The sequence below is a fragment of the Stenella coeruleoalba genome (assembly GCF_951394435.1).
Source record: "Stenella coeruleoalba genome assembly, chromosome: 5".
Lineage (NCBI taxonomy): Eukaryota > Metazoa > Chordata > Mammalia > Artiodactyla > Delphinidae > Stenella > Stenella coeruleoalba.
In genome coordinates this window covers 90,288,334-90,310,468 of record NC_137150.1, presented here as the reverse complement: position 1 = coordinate 90,310,468, position 22,135 = coordinate 90,288,334, and the positions used below count along the sequence as shown (strand labels likewise).

The 22,135-nt window shown below is 37.3% G+C and overlaps 1 protein-coding gene across 13 annotated transcripts in view; it reads left to right on the top strand.

Moving 5' to 3' along the window:
• The window catches only part of BBX (BBX high mobility group box domain containing), a 281,580-nt gene that overhangs the window by 186,941 nt on the left and 72,504 nt on the right, over positions 1-22,135 (top strand). For all 13 annotated transcript variants that reach the window (XM_079921627.1, XM_079921626.1, XM_079921624.1 and 10 more), the window contains 2 exons: positions 8,717-8,912; positions 12,984-13,051. In XM_079921627.1, coding sequence (XP_079777753.1) covers positions 8,717-8,912; positions 12,984-13,051 — 264 coding nt within the window. The remainder of the gene's footprint in view (positions 1-8,716; positions 8,913-12,983; positions 13,052-22,135) is intronic.

The following is a 22,135-nucleotide window of genomic DNA, read 5'->3' as shown; positions in this document are numbered from 1 at the left end:
AATAGGCGGCCATTTTTAAGAGGAGGAAGCATTATTTTCATACAGGAATTCCTTTACTAATTACTTAATTAGCTTCACAGTATTTGCCATTGTGGTGAGTAATGAAATCTAAATCTGATAAGGTGCCCCCCCACTGCAAACTACTTCAAGTAGAGACCATAACTGGATCTTCCATCTCACAACTTGCCTTGTTGCTCTTATGAAATATTGTCTCACTTCTAGTACCAAGTGTGGAAGGTTCAGTTGCTTTGAAAATCCTTTATACAATTGGTTTCTAGGCATAAGTGATACTTGTTTCAACTTATTGACCAAATGGTTTTGAAATTACGTTAAAGTGCAGGTAATTGTGCTGGTGCTTTTTGTGTTAATATTGCAGCCTTAATTGAAATGTCGGTTTAATCAACAAAAACTTATTGGGTGGCTTCAATGTACCGGGTCTTAACGATTGTTTGTGATAAATATGGTCTCAGTTCCTCAAGGTCCCCTCTCTCCAGGCAGTCATTTTTAAAACAATTTTTATATGTGTAACCTTTTAATTTTAAACCCCCAATTTAAAATGTGTTCTCTATTAGGAACAAGACATAGTCTTGCAGCTTAGTTTGCATGTGAGTGTAAATAGTTATGTGATGTTCACCAATATCTATTCTGTCATTACCAATTGAATGAGAAGTACTTAATTTTTTCCATTCTCTTCTTGTTTTTAAAATATATTCTTAAAGTAATAATTAATACAACTTTGAAGAGATGGTTTTTTTTTAACCTGTTAAAACTTTCTCTGACTCTTCCCTTGCTTTTTGATTATTTTCTATTTGTGCATCTGGTAAGAGGACATACCTGTTTTGGGATTTGTTTTCGGTTTCTTGAATTATTTCCCAGTACTGATTGGCATTGTTGAAAAAATGGTTGAATGAGGGTTTCATATTCTCTGATGAATCTCATTAGAGCAATAATTAGTTATAAGTAATTTAAAAAATACTGTCCTAAGGATATAACCTGGGTTCTTTTCTTAAATTCGGCAGTGTGCCGATGGTGCAGTGTTGTGGACATTCACAGGCTCTAGCTTCTTCAACTGCCTGTTAGGAGACCCAGAAACAATATTATTTTTCCTTTTATCATTTTCCCTTACAAATATATGAATATAAGCCTGCATTTTTGACTAAGATATTGCTGGAAACTTCCACATGTCACTTAAACTAATAGTCATAGTTAATTAATGGACAGTCAATGTAGAGGATCACATATGTTGTCCTTCAGGTAGAGCAGAGTCAGTGCAAAGAAGAGGGGAGGACCTGGAAAGTTAAGGCAATTTTGAGTGACCTTTATAATACCCCCTCCTTTGGTTTTTGTAGGATCTGAGGCATAAGGCAGAATGCATGCATTTATTAATTGGTTCATTCCAGACTGGATGTTTTACCTAAGCACAAACATGTAAAGTCAGTTATCCCATTCTTCAGAGCAGGGATCTAAGGCTCTTTGGAGTTCGTATCTTGACCACCTCTACATTGGTGGAGCCTGGGATACTCTTGCCTATTTGACTCTAGCATCCTTGTAGTATATACTGCTCGCTTTAGACAGCTGAGAGACTAGAGATTTGAGTAAGTCAGTCAAAAATGGTAACAATAACATGTCGTGGGTCTTACGGGAGGAGTCTGCCTGTGCAGAGGTTGGGGTCAGGTTGGGGTTATTTCAGAAAAGGCTTTATGAAGTTGATAGAATTTGGCGTGGGCTTTGGTACAGGATTTAGAAGAAAGGCAAGGATAAGAGTAGATATGGAAAAGTGAGAACAATTTCAAGAACAAGAAAGTTTTACCCCAAGCCTGGGGTATTTGTATCAGAGTAACAGGAAACGATGATATAAAGGCAAAAAATCTTGGGAGACTGTCCTGAAAAGTTGGAAGTTCAGCTGTATGTCAATAAAAAGCTGTGGAATTAAATGCAATAAAATACAGCTTGAAGGGAAACCGTTATAGCCTTTCGTAAATGTTGGTAGCTGTTGTCGTCAGTAGTCTAGGAGAGATTATCACCACAAATCTCCATGAGGTCTTTAGTGATCAGTTCTTCCTCCATGTTTCTTCAAGATAAAATTAACATATTCATTCCCTTGCTTTGATTTCATCGGAAATGTATTCTTCTCCAAAGAAGATTTACCGTCATTTTCTCATGTATTACTCTGAACAGTTTTTGTTAATTATCACATCATGCTTAACAGAATTTGTATTTTTACAAGAATGTTGTGGCATCTTTCATACTACTAAGCTAGAGCAGCAGCTCATTTATCTCCACATTCTGGAGAAACAAGTGTTACACAAAAGTGATTTCTAGGTAGATGAAACTTTGCTGTTTCTTTAAACACTCTTACTTTATATATTTATCCTGGAAATTTTATGTAATATTTTGTTTAAATACTTCCTTACTTAAAAATTTCAGAATGTCTGTTAAATTTTTTCAAAATTTCAACCCATTGTTTCTTTACAAGAATAATTTTATAATCTGTAACTTGGTGAGACTTTTGTGAACAATTGAGTTACAGTCATATTTTTATCTGTATATTAAATGATTCTTAGCCCTTTTGTTCTTTTGAATTTCCTCTTTGCTTTTCCATGAGTCTGTCTTTTCGGTCCACCCTCAGCTGTCACTTGACATTTCTTTCTTCTGTCAACCGCTTTGGACTGCCTCTAGTGAAATGACTTTACTCTGTGTGGGGTTTTCTGAGTATCACTTAATTAGGGGCCCCGCCACTTTGTGGGGAGGTGGGTAGTGAAACCAAAGATTTGGGCTTCATGTTTCCCAGTACTTTTTGTTTCTGAGACCTTTCCCATTCCTGTGTTCCAGATGTCAGGACTTTCTTACTATAAAAAATATTCAAGTGTTTATTTTTGAAATAATAATATCAAGTTTTGAGTATTGCTTTATTCTGCCCAGGATTCCATTATAAACATTTGACTCATTTAATCCTAAGAATAATCCCATGAGTTAGATGTTATTTTCCGAAAGCTAAGGATGAGGACACTGTGGCCCAGAGGACTTAAGTGACTTATCCAGGGCAGCAAATTAATAGTAGTAGAGCTTGGGTTCTCATACTTGGCCTTCTCCATTCTCAGACCTTTCTGAGTTTCCACATCTATAAATGGCAGTAAAGATGCCTGCCCTCACAGGGTCGAGGTAAGATGCAAATAAGGCATTGTGTGCACAGGCATGGTCTGAAGTTTAAAATGCTATACAAACGTTAGTTGTTCCTGATAAGCAAACTTATGTTTGTTTGTATTTGTTACTTCTTTACCTAGTAATCTTTTACTGTTTTTATTAGGGCCTGTTAACACGCTGAAGTGCTACTGAAATACAAAATTAGTCTTTGAAACACAAGAATCAACAAAACTAAAATGCATCATTTGCCCAACTTGGCAGATACTGTCCAATGTGATTAATAATCCCTAACAAAACAGACGTTCCATTAAGTGAGCTAACTACTTGATTTCAGAAACATCAATCCATTGTTAGTAAACACTACCATTTAAATATTCAAATCAAATAAAATTATAGGGACTTTATAAAGACCCCCATAGCTAGTGATAAAAAAAATAGACCTCATAGTGAGTGACACTGAGAATTTAAACTGAGTCTCTTAAAACTAATTTTTGGTATTGGGTTCAGATGTTAATATTTGGATTGATTCAGGGACCTAATACTCCAATATCCTACAGTAAATCTTGATTACTTTGGAATTTGTGGTCATTCAAAGGGATGTAGGTAAAAATTAACTTTTGTACCGTTTGAAATATTGCAAATTCATGCCATAAACTATTTTTTAAAGAAAAGGTTTAAAGTGTTTAAGGAAATTACTAAAGCTAAGCGAACATATTTTTTAAAGAAAACATTTTACAATTCAAATTAGTTAGCATGAATTATCTATTCATACATTTTCAGAAATGTAGATAGTTTTCTTACCCAGATCCCTATCTACCTTTTAAAATGTACCAAAATTACATTTTAAAAGAAATTCTGAAATTTTTGGTACTTTTTAAATAGTGCTAACTGATTAAACTGACTTTCTCCTCCTTACCCAAATTAGGGAGTAAAATTGTCCTTTAAAAAACTTTGTATGTTGAAATGAACTGCCGTTGCCACAGTAATCCTTATAGGCAATTTAGGCAACTGTATCTGTAGCCAACTCAGTTTTTCCTTTACGACTTTTCTACAAGAGAACCAAACAATTCCGTGGTCACTTATTCAAGTCACTTTTTGAAGTGTATAATTTTTACTGGAGTGGCTTTAACATGAAAGTTTTATAGGTTAATGTATAATTTGAAATATTTTTGTTCTGTTGGAACTGTAAACTTAATTCAATGTTGTGTCATATAAAAGTCTAATTAATTTTCTTCCTATTAAAATATCTAGTAAGAATAATTCAGATCTAAATGAGAAGTTTTAAAGTTTTGTGAGGGAAAGTTCCTAAAACTAAGGAAGTACAAATTAATGCCACTTCTCAAATATCTTCCTCTCCTCTTCCACCCTGTATAATGTGATTTCTGCCTGCCAATGTGAAAAGGTACAGCTGTCTCAAAATTCATTAGCTGTCTCAAAATTTGTTATGCTAGGGATTCACTTAGCCCCCTGCAGAGTTCTAAGATTTAAAAGTGTGTTATAGCTCTTTAAAAATCAGATAATTCCTGTGTAATCTCTCCTTCATAATTCTGGTAGATTTTTTTTTTTGTCATGGTGATATTTCACATATTTGCACCAGAATCAGCTCTCTTTATTTGTATAGATATTCCCAGGGTCCCTTATTACTGGACCTCACCAGGGTTATCATTCTCTTTCACTCTGTTGAGAAGATCTAGAATGTAATAATAGCTAGAAATACTCCTGGACTTTTTGATACATCCCCTCCCCTCCAATTAGAAACAAACAATTGGAAGACAGTTAATAAGTACATCTCTCCTTAAGGTGCTTTTTAAGATCAGATTTCCCATTCTTATAAATGATCTGCAAAAGTATGTAATGTTGAGACCCAATTTTTTAAAGATTAACATAATAGAGTGTTGTCTTTTGGTATATAGTAATGCCATTGTCATATATGAAGTAGACAGAATACTGTGGCAAAGGGTATGTATTTAATACCATTATTGAATAACAGTGATATATTATCACTGCTAATGAAATGTGGTAGTAGTTGAGGGTGGAGAGAAGGGAGCCAGCATTTACTGAGCATCTTGTGTAAGTCAGGATCTGTGCCTAGAAGGTAAATTCACTTAGGTTATCTAATCAGTTGGAAATTTGCAAAAATAAAATAGGAATTTTTATATTAATGGGCGATTTTTAAAAATCAGTGTTTTAGCAGGAGGTTAGTTACCTAGGAGATAGGACCAGTAGCCTGTGATTGATGTTCTTGGAGGATAACTGAGCTTCCCCTCCCACCCCCAGCATGAAAGCCCTGCCTTGGGGATCTGGATGGGTGGGCCTGTCTCTTTGGTCCTTTCAGTCCTGTGCTGATGGATTTTTGCCCACATGGTTGACCAGCTTGCTAATACTTTCACTCAGCTATTTGCTTCAGACTATATATAGTCTTTTTTCATTTCTCCCTTACTCAGCTTTCTCTGTAATCCCTTTCCTAATAACCTCATCACAACAAATGATTAAGCCTTTCTGTTGTCTCTTATAGCTGAATCAGAGCAAGTGATTGATGATGAGCCCAGTTCCAAGGACAGACATCCTCACACGCTGAGGGTTCTTCCTGCCTCCGCCCTCACTTGGTGTTCATACACTGCTTGTGTTGACCTGTATGTCTTTTCAGGAATTTATGGCATCTCCGTCTAAGGACAAGGGCTGTGTGTTATTCTTTTCTCTGTCTCCTACATTCTTAACCCTTTTGCTCAAATATATACTTGACTGAGCTAATGAATGTTGTTTTACATCGAGTTTAAGAATCTGCAAGGTTAAAATTGTAATACATTTATAGAGCATTGACTCTCATAGTGAATTCTCAGTCACCATTTTCCATAAAACCTCACATACTCCAGGCGTTTCTCTTGCCTTTTGTTCTTCAACACATAGGTAGCTTCCCCTTTTACGGACCCTCTGCAAAACCATTTTTCATGCCTGAGCCAGGGGAAAGTCTGTGGACCATGTATAAGAAGAAGTAACATTTTGATTACTGATTGTGGATTGTAAACAGTTTGAAGGCAGAGACTCTAATTTATGCTCTTTTAGTCTCCAGTGTCTAACCAGTGTCTGTCACCTAGTCGATCCTCACAAAGTATTGAGATGGATGTGGATGGGTGGGTAGAATAAGTGCAAGAGAAAGAGATGTTTATGGTCAGTGATTGTCTCTGCTTTATGTTATCTTCAGCACAGCTCCACATCATAAGTTAGTTTAAGCTAGCCTTTATTAATACCATCAGTGCTTTTAAAAATAGTTGATGCTGGTAATAATTCATTCATAAGAATGACAGTATTATCATTTTCATTACACATGTTGATTTTCATCAAAGCAAATTGCTAAGTGATTCTTAGAAAAGGATGTAATATTTACTGGGAAAGAACTTACCTAGCAGATCGACAACATTGGAGGGGAGGAAGGGGACACCTAAGAAACAGAAGAAATCTGAAGGCTAGTGACATCCATCTGTGTAGTTCCATCTGTGAATTGGGACTTTTTTTTTTTTTTTTTTTTTGTGGTACGCGGGCCTCTCACTGTTGTGGCCTCTCCTGTTGTGGAGCACAGGCTCCAGACGTGCAGGCTCAGCGGCCATGGCTCACGAGCCCAGCCGCTCCGCACCATGTGGGATCTTCCTGGACCGGGGCACGAACCCGTGTCCCCTGCATCAGCAGGCAGACTCTCAACCACTGCACCACCAGGGAAGCCTGGGACTTTTTTCTTCAGAAACCACCGAAAGTACCCAAAACTTTTAAAATTTCTTATGACAAATATGTTAAATTGTTTGATAGTCTTTTGTTACGTTATAGAGTGGTGACCTTTGTCCAAATGACTTTTCATCTGACAGACCAGCTCGTGTGCATTTTGCTGGGACAAAATAATGATGCATGTGCCTGCTGCTTTCATCTCACCCTATCATTTGTCACTTTCCATCACCAGACAGCAGGCGAGGCTATTTGTCTGCCTCAGCTTAACATGTAAATCCCCCCATGCATGTGAATGTGCTGGGATAGAGTACCTCTTACATTACATTGATACCTCCAAATTTATTCTGTTATGTGATGGTAAATTCTAGTTTGCATCTGGCCTTGTATCCCATTTTAATTATTTCTGTAGGAAAAGTAGAACTGTATCTTACTGTTTTTTACGCTTACCTTCCTTCCTCCTGTACCTATGTATCAATATGCAGATATACAGCTTTTAGTTTAAAAAAATTGATTATTCAGAAAATTTGAATTAAGGGTGATTCTAAACCATTGACTACTAACATTGCATTATATTATTTACAGTACAATTTTCATTTATATGATTTAAAGTGAAGTGGTGGAAAAAGTTTGTTAGTTGGATTACATATACTTTTCTTACACTAAGGGTAAAGGAACCTTTTTTTTCTTTAATGAGTTAGATAAGCTCATAAACTTTTGAGCTTACACTAAATTAATTTTACACACAGAGTGACCATTTTAAAAAGCAAGTTTAGGGGATTGAAAGAATTGTATTAATTAAATAAGGTATCTAGTAGTAATATAACAAAATCATTGAAGAGTACATGAAAAATACATTTTATCAGATAACATAACCATTGGTAATATAACATGAATAGCAAGAAATATATTTTTGTTTAATTATCGCCAGGAAAGGGAAAGAAATGGCCAAGTGGGGGAAAAGGGAGAAAACCACAGAAAAGTGAAGGAGAAAGGAAGATATTAACAGTGAAGTTTGAAACCTCCAAATAAAGACATACAGTTTGTGATGGATTAATCTGCAACATCACACATCACAGCTCTCAGCATGTTCACTTTTGAGATCACATGTGCTCATTACAAAACCCTGGGATGTTACCAGGTGCAGCTACACTTTTTAGATGGAAGAATTGAGGCTGAGAAAGGTTGTATAATTTGCTTAATGTCCACAGCTGGCTAATAGCAGAGGTGGGTTTTGAACCCAGGTCATCAGACTCTGCATCCAGTACTCTTTCTTCTACATGGCCCTGCATCTTCAAAGAACTAAAACGTTCTGCATCAGTTTGCCCTACTTTGTTCCCCTTCTCCCATTCGTGATCTTGGTGCTTTTATCCCACAACTGATTATTTGCTCTGTTAGGTGTCCCTGCATTTGCTTGTACAGTAAAGCACAGATTTAATTTTTAACATACTTAGTAAATTAAGCAGTGAGCAGAATCTAGTTACTGGCCCTGGGACTGACTCACATTTTGTAAGGTACTTGATACCTACTTTGAAATAGGTGCTGCTTTACACACCACATTATGAATAACTCCCTTTCTTTACCAAGGTCAGGTAACTTTTTGGATCCTAAAAAAAAAAGAAGAGGATTAAAAGATACAAAATGTGTTGCCTCTGAACCCTCATCCCACAAATGAACTTTCTAGCAGATAAATTCATGTCCTAGCTCTAAAGCCCTGTACTGAGATTGTCGTTCTTCTACAAGGAGAGAACTTACTGAAAGTGTTTTTTTCATTCATTATCTAAATAGGGGAGTAAGGTGAAGGTACTTTTTCAATCTATGTGTTAATTAAAATATGTTATCTGTTCTTTATTTATAGTATAAAGATGCATTTATGAAAGCAAATCCTGGCTACAAATGGTGTCCTACCACAAACAAGCCTGTGAAATCCCCAACATCCACTGTCAATCCACGGAAGAAACTGTGGGCCTTCCCATCTGACTCTTCAAGAGACTTGTCAAGCCCCAAGAAAGCAAAGACTGAAGAAATGCCTCAGCTTAACTTTGGGATGGCTGGTGAGTTTAGACACTAATTTCACCTGTTCTTTAAGAACAGGTCAATTCATTTAGGCAGTATTTTTAACAGATAATAGAAAGAGAGAGAAAAGCAAAATTTAACCATGGCAAATATGCAGCATAGCTTAAAGCTTTGGAGTATAACATACATTGAATGTGTATATATAATATAGTTAAAGAAAGGAGGTATGGACCAAGTGGTTGAGCCATTACAAATATGTGTGGATTCCTGACATTGACATTATGGAAAAGCAGACAGCAATGTGGAGATTGTCCGGAGCTCAGGGAATTTTATAATGTAACAAAATAGCTTACAAACTCATTCACAGTAAGCACCTTAGTTATCTTGGATACCAAAAAAAACACAATTATGTAGATCATCTGAGGATATTAAACATCAAAACCAAGAGTATGAACAACTCTATCACAAATCTGTGATGGATCTGACAGCTGTTTCTTAGAGGGAATTTCCATCCTACCCTCTCTCTGGCCCCCATTCCTGTTACGGGCCAAGCAAATTTAACATTCCAGATGGTCCCATTTGTTATGAGACCTTAATACTCTTTGGGTGGTAAGGAATGCTACAGCATTTATTACCATGAAATAAAGCATTTATGTTCACCCTGCAAATGATTCTATCTTCCATGGCTATTATAATACCGTAATCAAGAGAGGAGTTTTCCGGGATGAAATAGGGAGATTGGGCAGGATGGAAGCATTGAAGTTGGTGTTGAGCTATAGGGTTCCTGTTTCATTATTACAAGCAAATTTTCTTTAAGATGAGAGCTCTGAACAGTTTGCAAAATGGAAAGCTTGGGAATGGAAGTTAAGCAGTATTGTGATGACACTTCATTTTTTTAATAGCCAGTAGGCCTAATGAGATTTAACAGTGTAGTGTGTGATTCATGGTATAACAAAGTGTGTGGTGATGTCATATATAAATCTAAGAAATGCAGTCTGATGCAATGGCAGCATTCTGGGGGAACAAAGTCTTCAGGTGATTGTTACGTAAGTGTCTGTAGTATAATTCTAGGTGAGCTTCCAAAATGATGCTTTTGCATATTCCAGAGGAATCAGAATAGAAATCTGGCCTTGTTTTAGCTGTTACTTTGTATAATTTTAGCTTCAACCCACTTGCTAGTAGTCTTGGTGAGCTCTCTAGACTCCCCAGATTGTGTCAGTAAGAGTCTCTTATAAAACATTTTATCATCAGGACCAAATAAGAGGATATTATTACTGGCTTCTAAATAAATTCCTTTGATTAGCATTTATCTTCCATTGCTTTTTCTCCCAGTTCTAAATCTAGATTGGTCTATGTAGGTTTTTTTTTTTTTTTTGCACACAGTGGCTCTTCAAAAACCAAAAGTAATTGTAGATAAACTACAGAAAGCAGTGAAAGATGTCTGCCTGTAGCACCGTTTCTGACAGTTTATTAATCTACCTGTTATACCTACAAATTTAAAGTGGGACCTAGACTTCAACCAGGATATTTACAAGTCAGCTTTTATTTTTTATTTTTTAAAATTTATTTATTTAATTATTTATTTTTGGCTGTGTTGGGTCTTCGTTGCTGCACGTGGGCTTTCTTCTAGTTGTGGCGAGCAGGGTCTACTCTTCGTTGCGGTGCGCGGGCTCCTCATTGTGGTGGCTTCTCTTGTTGCAGAGCACTGGCTCTGGGCACGCGGGCTTCAGTAGTTGCGGCTCGTGGGCTCGGTAGTTGTGGCTCACGGGGCTCTAGAGCGCAGGCTCAGTAGTTGTGGTGCACGGGCTTAGTTGCTCTGCAGCATGTGGGATCTTCCCGGACCAGAGATCGAACCCGTGTCCCCTACATTGGCAGGCGGATTCTTAACCACTGTGTCACCAGGGAAGCCCCTACAAGTCAGCTTTTAAAAACAGCATTCTTTAAGCAAAATACAGGAAAGAAGGAAAACAACTTTCTCACATTTATCTCATTATATATAAGGGCCTGTGACGGATGTTGGAAATCCATGATCAGAGCCCTTGTTAAGCTAGTGTATAGCGGATAACATTGGTGTGATGTTCCTTTTTAACACAATGAAAGCAAATTAATTTGCCTTTAATTGAAACATGGTGCTTAGCTGTTTAAATCTAGGGGATACTTTAGGGCTTTTAGAGGCCAGTTTATGCTTTTCCTCAGCATGGAATCTCATTTTGCTTTGTTTTCCCAATAGTCCTTGTCACATGACATTTTGCATTTTGAATAACCCCAAAGCAGTCAAGTGTATAATTTCCAAGGAGGGAAAGCTATGTAGAATTTAATTTAGTAGAAGCCCTCTCGGTGAAGGGAAAGCAGCTATTTATATAAATATATTTTTGATATATCCAAATAACATTATATAAATTAATATAAAAGATGATGATTTCTTGTCTGTGTTTTAGTGTCTATACAGCAAAGTCATATTGGTATATAAGTTAAATAAATTATCATGGAAGTATGTTCCTATTTTACTTTATAATTTGAACTAACACATTTTTATCTTTATTAGAATGCAATTATGCACTAACACATTTTTATCTTTATTAGAATGCGAATATGCAAGACTCCTGATCTCTAGACTGGCAGCTGCAAAAGTATTTAGCTGCCCAAAGAACCAAAGTACACCTTTACTTTCTGCTAAATTCATTTCTCTCTCCTGATTTTTATTTGCCAGTAGATTTATGTGTCTCTTTTAGCAGCCAAAATAGTTCATAAACTTAACATTTAATTAAGGATGGGCTCTTAAAACAACAACAGAGAGCCTTATTTCAGCAAACCAGCTCATGTTCCTCTGTGTATTCCTACGTGGCTACCTTCCAATATGGAGCTGTTTTGTGACCACCTGATTGTTTGGTGACATATTTTCCCCTCTACTAAGCCGTTCCTTCCTTCCTTCCTTCCTTCCTTTCTTCCTTCCTTCCTCCCTCCCTTCCTTCCTTCCTTCCCCTCAGATTCTTTTTTCAAAAAAATATATTTTTTTTAATTTGACTATATGTAAGATGTGGTCAGAGTTGCTTCATGAGTTCCTGAGACAGATTGTATTCAAAGATGTACTTAAGGGCATATCTTTAAACAAAAAAAATCAAAAAAGAAAGAAAAGAGAGACACCTTAATGTCTTCAGGCAACACTATGCCCGGTCCTCATTTTGAATTGTAGAGAGATTACTAAAATAAAAAGTGCATTTATTGAGGACCAATATGCACTGGGATAAGCACTGACTTAGACAGTTTCAGATATGTTAGTTCATTGAAGTTCTGAAATTTAATTCATTTAAGACAAACTTAAAGTCTGTAGGTTTCTTATTGTCTGTACTTCCCCTGTTTAGATATAATCCTGGGTCATAGATCTACCAGTTTGCTTTCATTTTCTCTTTCTTTTTCTGTTGATTATTGAAGGAATGAAAACAAAGACCTTTGGTAGTATAAAAAGGGTTCATTTTCAATGTTAAAGATATTTCGAGGCCTTTCAAGGAAGGGCCTAACTGTACCCCTAAGATTTAAGATGTTATAAATATATCATTGTTTAATTTAAATTTGTTTTTGAAAGTTTTAAAGAAAGAATATTTGAACAAAGCCCACTAGATTTTTGGAGTCCCCTTTGTAAAATACCTCCCTGTTCTCTAGTTCCTCTGATGGCCTTGTTCTTTTTTATCAGCCTGATATCATGTGGCAGAAATAACAATTTGAGAATAACAATCTCAAGTTTCTTAGAAGACAAGTAGAAGCACTCTTTCGTTTAAAAAAAAAAATCCATCCAGACTCCCCATGCAGTAAGGAAAGAAGCATCACATTAGGAGATAATTCATGTTATAAACAGCTGTGGTATTGAAGAAGGTATTTTGTTGGAATGGTGGACAACAGTGGTATTTAAAAAGCTCACAAAAGTATGAGTACTAAGCACATGTACCCCGGGTTTTTCCTTCATAAAGAGTTTCAGAAGTTTTCTGTAATAAGGTACATGTGGTTCTGTTGGATTTCTGATTGCTAGTCTTCGTGAGTATTCTTTTTCGACTCTGGATTGTATGTACTTCATGGTTATGAATTGACGATTTACTTGTTTTTGACTTATTTAGATCCTACTCAGATGGGAGGCCTGAGCATGCTGCTTTTAGCTGGAGAACATGCTCTTGGTACACCCGAGGTAAGTGGTCCCTCATCCGTCTCCACTCTGCACCTGCTGCGGGTTGAGAACACAGACATTTGTGTTCTGTTCACACTGTTAGTTCTACAGTTTCACTTTTTACAGCTCATGAATAAACTCTGCTTTTAATGGTTTTCATTAAGATCTCTATGTGCATTATATTGTGCCTTGAGGGTAACAGAGTGGGGTACATAAACCCAAAAGGACACAAACACAAGTCAGGTGCAGATTTTGAGGTTCCCTGAGCATAGGAATAAGACTTGCAATGTACAGATAATTAGCATTTGCCATGACTGTGTCATGGGGTCCATAGGGTGGATCCTATGATTCATTCATTCTATTCATAACATTCTCTGCTTTTGTGATGTTCTCATTAGACTTGCTAGTGAAAAGATGAGAGTTAAAAAAAGCATGAAACTGTCAGTCCCTCTGGTACCTAAATAAATACAAACTCCTGTTTTTGAAAATCAGGAAACATGGCATTCCAAGATTGCTTATTTTTTAAAATGAAAAAGGACCCAGGCCCTTATGACCTTGGTTTCATTTTTTATTCCCTTGTATTTTTATTGGGCTGTTTTTGCTAAATATTTTTAAGTAGGGTTTTGATAGGCAGGTAGTATCCGGTAGCCATGCATAGTTTGCATTTGTGGAATTCCTCTATTTTCCAGACCCATTTAACAGAGGCCAGATGCAGTGACCTGCAGATCATATTATTTTACCAAACTCAGGTCCTTGAGCTGGAAGTTTTTCAATCCCCAACCAGAGTTGCTATTTAGGACAAAATAGGAATTTTATTGCATATATATGTATTTTTTTCTTTCTTTCTTTTGTTTTTTAAGTCGTGTGCGTGCTATATGGATTACAGTTGAAGTCTATTCAGATAATCATTTTAGAGGATACCACATAAGATATTTACATCACAAAAGGTTTTTATCATTTACAGTTTATATTTGGGATCCATAGTAGTTGACCATATGTTCAATTTGATTTAACTTTTTATTTCTGTTCAATTCAGTGTAGCAATAAATGTGTAAATTTGGTGGACTGGTAGTTGTTTACATTGTACTAATCTTTAGCTAGAAAAAGTAAACATGGCACTTTGTACCTTTGCATACTCATTATTCAGCATGTTTGTACTTCCTCACACAATAGCCTTCTCTGGCATCATTTTACTTTCTAACACATGGATGCTCCCTAATAGCAAGCAGACTAACGCTCACTTGGGTGTAGAGTATCCCAAGCATGTTCCCACAGGTGAATGTCGGAGTAATAATGCACATTTGACCTTTCAACACAGTCTGACTCATGATTTCCAAGAATACACTATATTGTGAGAGTTAGTATCATCTTTTCTAACAGATTAGATAATAATGGAGTTTTCTTCCCAATGTCTATTAGCATTCCTTTTAACTTTCAGGAAAAAATGTAAACAAATAAACATCTAAGACTTACAGATAGATGCTATCTATCTGTAAATGCTAGTCAAAGAAAGGAATACTTATTTTTCTTTGATTAAAGTTTCTCTCTTAGGCTCTTTTTAGTGAATAGCTCTTCTCACAGCTTTTAAGGACAGCAGAGTTTGACACAAGCAGTTTAAACCATGCATTGGTCAGCCTTCCATTTCTGATGAAGGGGAACTGTTTTTTTTTGTTTGTTTGTTTGTTTTACATCTTTATTGGAGTATAATTGCTTTACAATGGTGTGTTAGTTTCTGCTTTATAACAAAGTGAATCAGTTATACATAAACATATGTTCCCATATCTCTTCCCTCTGACATCTCCCTCCCTCACACCCTCCCTATCCCACCCCTCCAGGCGGTCACAAAGCACCGAGCTGATCTCCCTGTGCTATGCGGCTGCTTCCCACTAGCTATCTACCTTACGTTTGGTAGTGTATGTGTCCGTGCCTCTCTCTCGCTTTGTCACACCTTACCCTTCCCCCTCCCCATATCCTCAAGTCCATTCTCTAGTAGGTCTGTGTCTTTATTCCTGTCTTACCCCTAGGTTCTTTATGACATTTCTTTCCTTAAGTTCCATATATAACTGTTTTGAAAATTCTCAAGCTAAAGAAATAAAGTTAAATGGCTTAAAGAAGTAAACCGTACAGGAGAAGGGAATTTATGCTAAGGAAGAAGTTGCCAGCACTTAGGTCTTTAAGAACCACTTCTAAGAATACAACTCTTTCTTCATAATCTCTACTTTTCATCTCAGATATATTTAGGTCATTATTGAAAATAATCTTGAGATACTGAAATAATAAAGCAGCAAAATTTGTATAAAATAATGCTGTCTCTAAATATAATTAGTTTGAGAGTTTATGTCATAGGTATCAGTAGATTTCATTTAGCACCTAATTTCTATGCAATGTCTTATTTCAAATATGTAGACATGGTCATAGAACTTTAGGGGCTTATGTACATTGGCAGATGACAAATACAGTGAATACATATATTTTTAAAAGAAAATTATAAATATAATGAGATAAGGAGAGAAGTACAGAAATTTCATGCTTCTGACATTTGGAACAATTACTATGAAGTCTGTTTATACTATTAGGTAGGACCAGTCAAATAAAGTGACATTTTACAAAACTTCTGCCACAGAGGAGGTCTAATCGTAATGGCTTTTTAAAATGCCACGAGAAAATTCTTATTCTGAAATATTTTATTTAAAGGGAGATTTTCCTTTGTTCAATAGTCTAAAACCTAATCACATAGAAAAAGTCCTCAAAAGTCTATTTTTTTAATATAGAAAATTTAATATAGGTAATAGCTTTATTTTTAAAAACAGTTCTAGAAGGTAGAGAGGCTTGCTGTTACGGGAACAGTAAAATTCCAGGTTAAAAACTTCTTTGGCCTGTACAATTTCCCAGATCTACATGTGATGTGCTCTTAGTGTTTTCAGAGAGAAATTATATGTTCTTGAGATAGCAGTGAACAAATAATAACAAGCAAAATGTCTGAGTTTTCTCCTTTTTTTCTCAGTCTTCTGATTAACTCTGAATCTGCCACAATAGATTTTTGGCGTTATCAGGTCAACATTTTTATATGCTACTGTTATTAAGCCAAGCTTGGTTCTGTAATTTGTGTCTCTGATGAATAAAAGGGATAAAAATTGAATTTATAGTTTGTTTGTTTCTTTTTCACATAAATGATCAGTCCTGTATTTTCTTTATACCCAGAGTACATTGAAATGCATTACATATTTGGGATAAATTTTAAAAAGCAGTGTTTGTTATTAAAGAGTTTATGGATTAAAGAAGCAAAATAAATGTATACGCATACCTCATTTTATTGCAGATATTGCATTTTTTACAAACTGAAGGTTTATGGCAACCCTGTATCCAGCAGGTCTATTGGCAACATTTTTTCAGCAGTATTACTCACTTCATATCTCTGTGTCACATTTTGTTAATTCTTGCAGTATTTCAGACTTTTCCTTATTATTATATTTGTTATGGTGGTCTGTGATCAGCGATCTTTAATGTTACTATTGTAATTTGGGGAGGGGGTGCTACAAATCACACCCATATGAGACAGCGAACTTAACTGATAAAGGTTGTGTGTGTTCTGACTGCTCCACCAACCAGCAGTCCCCCCCTCCCCCTCATCTCTCTCCCTCTCCTCAGGCCTCTCTATTCCCTGAGACACAACAATGTTGAAATTAAATCAGTTAATCACTCTACACTGGTCTCTTAAGTGTTCAAATGAAAGGAAGAGTCACATGTCTCTCATTTTAAATCGAAAGCTAGAAATGATCAAGCTTAGTGAGGAAGGCATGTTGAAAGCTGGGGAAGGCTGAAAGTGAGCCCTCTTGCGCCAAACAGCCAAGATGTGAATGCAAAGGAAAAGTTCTTGAAGGAAATTAAAAGTACTGTTCCGTTTAACACCCAAATGATAAGAATGGGAAACAGTCTTATTGCTGATATGGAGAAGTTTTAGTGGTCTGGTTAGAAGATCAAACCAGACACAACATTCCCTTAAGCCAAAGCCTAATCCAGAGCAAGGTCGTAACTCTGTTCAATTCTGTGAAGGCTGAGAGAGGTGAGGAAGCTGCAGAAGAGAAGTTTGAAGCCAGCGGAGGCTGGTTCATGAGCTTTAAGAAAAGGTGCCATCCCCATAACATCAAAGGGCAAGGCGAAGCAGCAAGTGCTGATGTAGGAGCTGCAGCAAGTTATCCCAAAGATCTAGCTAAGATACCTCATGAAGGTGGCTACACGGAACACCAGATTTTCAGTGTAGATGAAACAGCCTTCTACTGGAAGAAGATGCCATCTAGGGCTTTCATATCTAGGGAGGAGAAGTCAATGTCTGACTTCCAGGCTTCAAAAGACAAACCCACTCTCTTGTTGGGGACTAATGCAGCTGGTGACTTAAATTGAAATCAGTGCTCATTTACCATTCGGAAAATCCTAGGTCCCTCAAGAGTTAGGCTAAACCAACTCTGCCTGTGCTGTATAAGTGGAACAGCAAAACCTGGATGACAGCGTATCTGTTTATAACAGTTTACTGAATATTTTAAACCCGCTGTTGTGACCTACTGCTTAGAAAAGAAGATTCCTTTTAAAATATTACTGCTCATTGGCAATGCACTTGGTCATCCAAGAGCTCTGAGGTAGATGCACAACGAGACTAATGTTTTCATGCCTACTAACACATCCATTCTGCCACCCATGGGACAAGGAGTCTCTTCGACTTTCAAGTCTTATTATTTAAGAAATACATTTTGTGAGGCTGTAGCTGCCATATATAGTGATTCCTCTGATGGATCTGGGCAAAGTCAGTTAGTTGAAAACCTCCTGGAAAGGATTCACCATCCTAGATGCCATTAAGAATGTTTGCGTTTCATTGGAAGAGATCTAAATATCAACATTAAGGGAATTCCCTGGCGGTCCAGTGGTTAGGACTTGGCGCTTTCACTGCCAAGGCCTGGGTTCGATCCCTGGTCGGGGAACTAAGATCCCAAAAGCTGTGCAGTGCGGCCAAAAAAATAAAAAACAAACAAAAACATAAACATTAACAGGAGTTGGGAAAAAGTTGATTCCAACCATCATGGATGACATTGAGGGGTTCAAGATTTGCCTGGAGGGGCTTCCCTGGTGGCACAGTGGTTGAGAGTCCACCTGCCGATGTAGGGGACACGGGTTTGTGCCCCGGTCCGGGAAGATCCCACATGCCGCGGAGTGGCTGGGCCCGTGAGCCATGGCCACTGAGCCTGCGCGTCCGGAGCCTGTGCTCCGCAGTGGGAGAGGCCACAACAGTGAGAGGCCCGCGTACCGCAAAAAAAAAAAAAAAAAAAAAAAAGACTTGCATGGAGGAAGTAACTACAGATGTGGTGGAAATAGCAAGAGAACTAGAATTAGGAGCTGAAGATGTGACTGAATTGCTTCAATCTCATGATAAAACTTTAACAGATGGGGAGTTGCTTCTAATGGAGCAAAGAAAGTGGTTTCTTGAGCTGGAATCTACTCCTGGTGAAGATGCTATGAAGATTGTTGAAATGATGAGAAAGGATTTACAGTGTGACATAAATTTAATTGATAAGCAGTGGCAGGGTTTGAGAGGATTGACTCCAATTTTGAAAGAAGTTCTGCTGTGGGTAAAATGGTATCAAACAACATTGCATGCTGTAGAGAAATCGTTCATGAAAGGAAGAGTCAATTAATGTGACAAACTTCATTGTTGTCTTATTTTAAGAAATTGTCACAGCCTCTCTAACTTTCATCTACCACCAACCACCCTGACCAGTCAGCAGCCATCAATGTCGAGGCAAGACCCTCCATCAGAAAAAGGATGACTCACTGAAGGCTCAGATGATAGCATTTTTTAGCAATAAGGCATTGTAAAATTAAAGCATGTCCTTTTTTTTTTAGGTATAATGTTACTGTACACTTAATAGACTACATTATAGTGTAAACATAACTTATATGCTCTGGAAAACCAAAAACTTTGTGAGACTAGCTTTATTGCAATATTCACTTTTGATTGTGGTGGTCTGGAACCGGACCCGCCGTATCTCCGAGGTTTGCCTGTATTGAGCAACGCAGCCATCAGGGAGTGACACCCTACACCCCCCCCACACACACACTCAAAATAGCAGCCTAAGCTTGTCTCTACTGACACCCAGTGAAATGTAAGCATAGAAGTCTTATTAGGAAATAACCCCATAATAGTGAAGGAAATGGAAATGAGTGTTTCCAATGAATATGAGATTTTAGCAAACAGAAGCTGAAAAACAAATGAAGCTTTTTAATCAAGAAAATATGGTATAAGCTTAAAATATGCTAACCAGGGGGCTATGGAGAGCCAGTCCATTCTACAGTGTCTAGCAGCTTAAGTGAACACTTTTCCTTTTTACTTTAAAAGAACAAGAAAGAAAAAATAGAAGAAATAAAAGTAATAATGTTCACATCAAACTCTGGGAAGAGCTAAAGAGAAGGCAGTTAGTTACATTGAGTTAAGCCTTTATGATTCATATCGGTGAGTTACTATCTGAAGATGAAAATGTAATAAATAAAGTATAAGTATTTGATCTAGAATTTCTAGAAGTAATCTTCAGGACTGAAAATTTCTATAGTGTTATATTTTTAACTTATTTTAATAAAAATGTAAAGCTAAATTAAATTTAAAAAATAAAGGCAGGGAGTGATACATTTCAGAAATGGAAGGGGAGATTATTCAACACATAATAATATAGAACAGCTTGGAATAATATTGGAAAGGTTGGCATTTCAGTATTGGACCTAAGTGAGCACCAGAAAGTCATCTTGGCTAGAACAGAAAAGATGGTTTGGGGAATAAAAGAAAATAAGAAAAGTTAGGCAGAGTAATCTTGGCTGATGAAAAGGTTTGATGGTATCAATATCTATTTATTTGAATGAATGAACTGAAGGCAAACTTTCAGGTATTCGGGAAGTAATATTAGACCTGGGTCTGTGATTTCAGAATGCCTAGTTCTTTTGTTGGAATGAAGAGATACGACAGTAGAGTTACGATCAAGCCACGTTTTTCTTTGCCTTCCATCCTGTAAAATGGAACTATTAATACCCATTTGTTTTTCTTTTTCTGACTTACTTCACTCTGTATGACAGACTCTAGGTCTATCCCACCTCACTACAAACAACTCAATTTCGTTTCTTTTTATATACACTATCAGATGTAAAACCGATAGCTAGTGGGAAGCAGCCGTATAGCACAGGGAGCATAACAAAGAGAGATCAGCTCGGTGCTTTGTGACCACCTAGAGGGGTGGGATAGGGAGAGTGGGAGGGAGGGAGATGCAAGAGGGAGGAGATATGGGAACATATGTATATGTATAACTGATTGACTTTGTTATAAAGCAGAAACTAACACACCATTGTAAAGCAATTATACTCCAATAAAGATGTTAAAAAAATAATAATAATGCCCACTTGCTTCTAACTCCCAAGACATCTATGAAGATTAATTAAATAAAACCTGTAAGGCATTTTCACCTCTCCTGAAAAGCATTCTTGTAGGTACCTAGTATTATTACCATAATTTATTCTTGGTATTTCATACTTAACTTGAAAGCTTATATTATGTCAGGCTATTACTCCTACAGGCTATGGTATGTTTTACTAGCAGCATATTCACATTGAGCAAATAATCTGTTCAAGATTGTGTAGCTATGAAGTGACAGAATTAGGATTTGAACCCAGGGGGACTAGCTTCAGTCTTCATATAGCCTACAGGGACCTTTGTGATTCAGTCCCCACCCACCTGACCTCAACTCGGGCCACTTATACAGTGGTGTCTGCACCCTTACGCAGCCATTTCATGAGTGCTTTCTGGGGGCCAAGTACTGTACTAAGCACTTACACTGATTATCTCTTTTCATCCTTCCGTGAGCCTTAAGAGATTGGTTTATTATTCCGCATTTCGTAAATGAGGAAACTAGGCTAGAGAGGTTAAATAGCCTGTCTAAGGTCATAGAGCAAGAAAGTCATTATACTAGGATTTAAACCTGTATATTTTCCATTAAGTAATGAGGTGGGTGAAATCTAAGATAGAGAAAAGGTGATAATACCAATACTTGTTAATGAATATGTCTATATTTAAAACACTGTGAGTTTTAAATTTAAAACAAATACAGATTTTTGATAAAATTGAAAGTTTTCCCCTTTCTTATAATATCTGATATCAGTGAAGTGGGGAAAATTATTTTACTGCCTGTTGGTACATTTGAGCTAGTTTGACATGTGCCTCTCTTAGGCTACTATATTTGACTACTCCAGGATGCCTAAATCCACTGAATTCCAACCCTACCCCCTACTCTTGCCCCCTTCTCACTGAAGCTGTTAATTTCCCTTCTCACAGTTTTATAGCTTTTAAACATATTTTGTGAGGAAATACTATACTTAAATTTTACATTAAATAGGCTCTTTGAGCTTTCTCAACTCCGGGTAGAAACCTCACCTTTTCATATCACTGCTCACTGCCCACTTTGGCTGGAACTGCCCATCCAGCCCAGCCTCTTCCATCTCTCTGCAGTGGGGCTCAAAGCCCAGAGAATCAAGTCCTTTTACCCAACCAGATTGACAAGCATCTGTCCTCATTGAGTTCCTAGGCCGCGTTGCTCAAGACAGTGGTGAACTCACATGAGCTCTTCGGTCTCCCAGAGATGGTGGGAAGGGGTAGTGGGGAAGGTGGGCAACAAGTGAGCGGGAAGAGAAAGAGGAGAATAGAGAACAAGAAGGTGAACGAGAAGGGTGGTACTGTTGCTGCTGCGTTGTCGTTGGGAGCACGTTTGTATACACGACTGCATTCTGTTCTCACAGTGTCCTGTGAAGACGTCAGTAGCGTTGTTACCTGTTTCATCAAATGAGGAAACTGAGGCAGGAAGATGCTATGGTTTGTCTCAACTACTATAGCAGTTTGTAGAGGTGACCTGGAGTCTGTCCTGGACTTCCATCCTAGTGCTCTGCCACACGGCTTAGAATGATAGGAAACTTGACTCTGGTAGCCCTGGCACCTTGAGAAAAACCAGGGACTTATCCTTCCTCTCGGCCAAATGACTTGACTTACATTCTGATTCTGAGGCGCTCACAACTCTATGCGGTGCT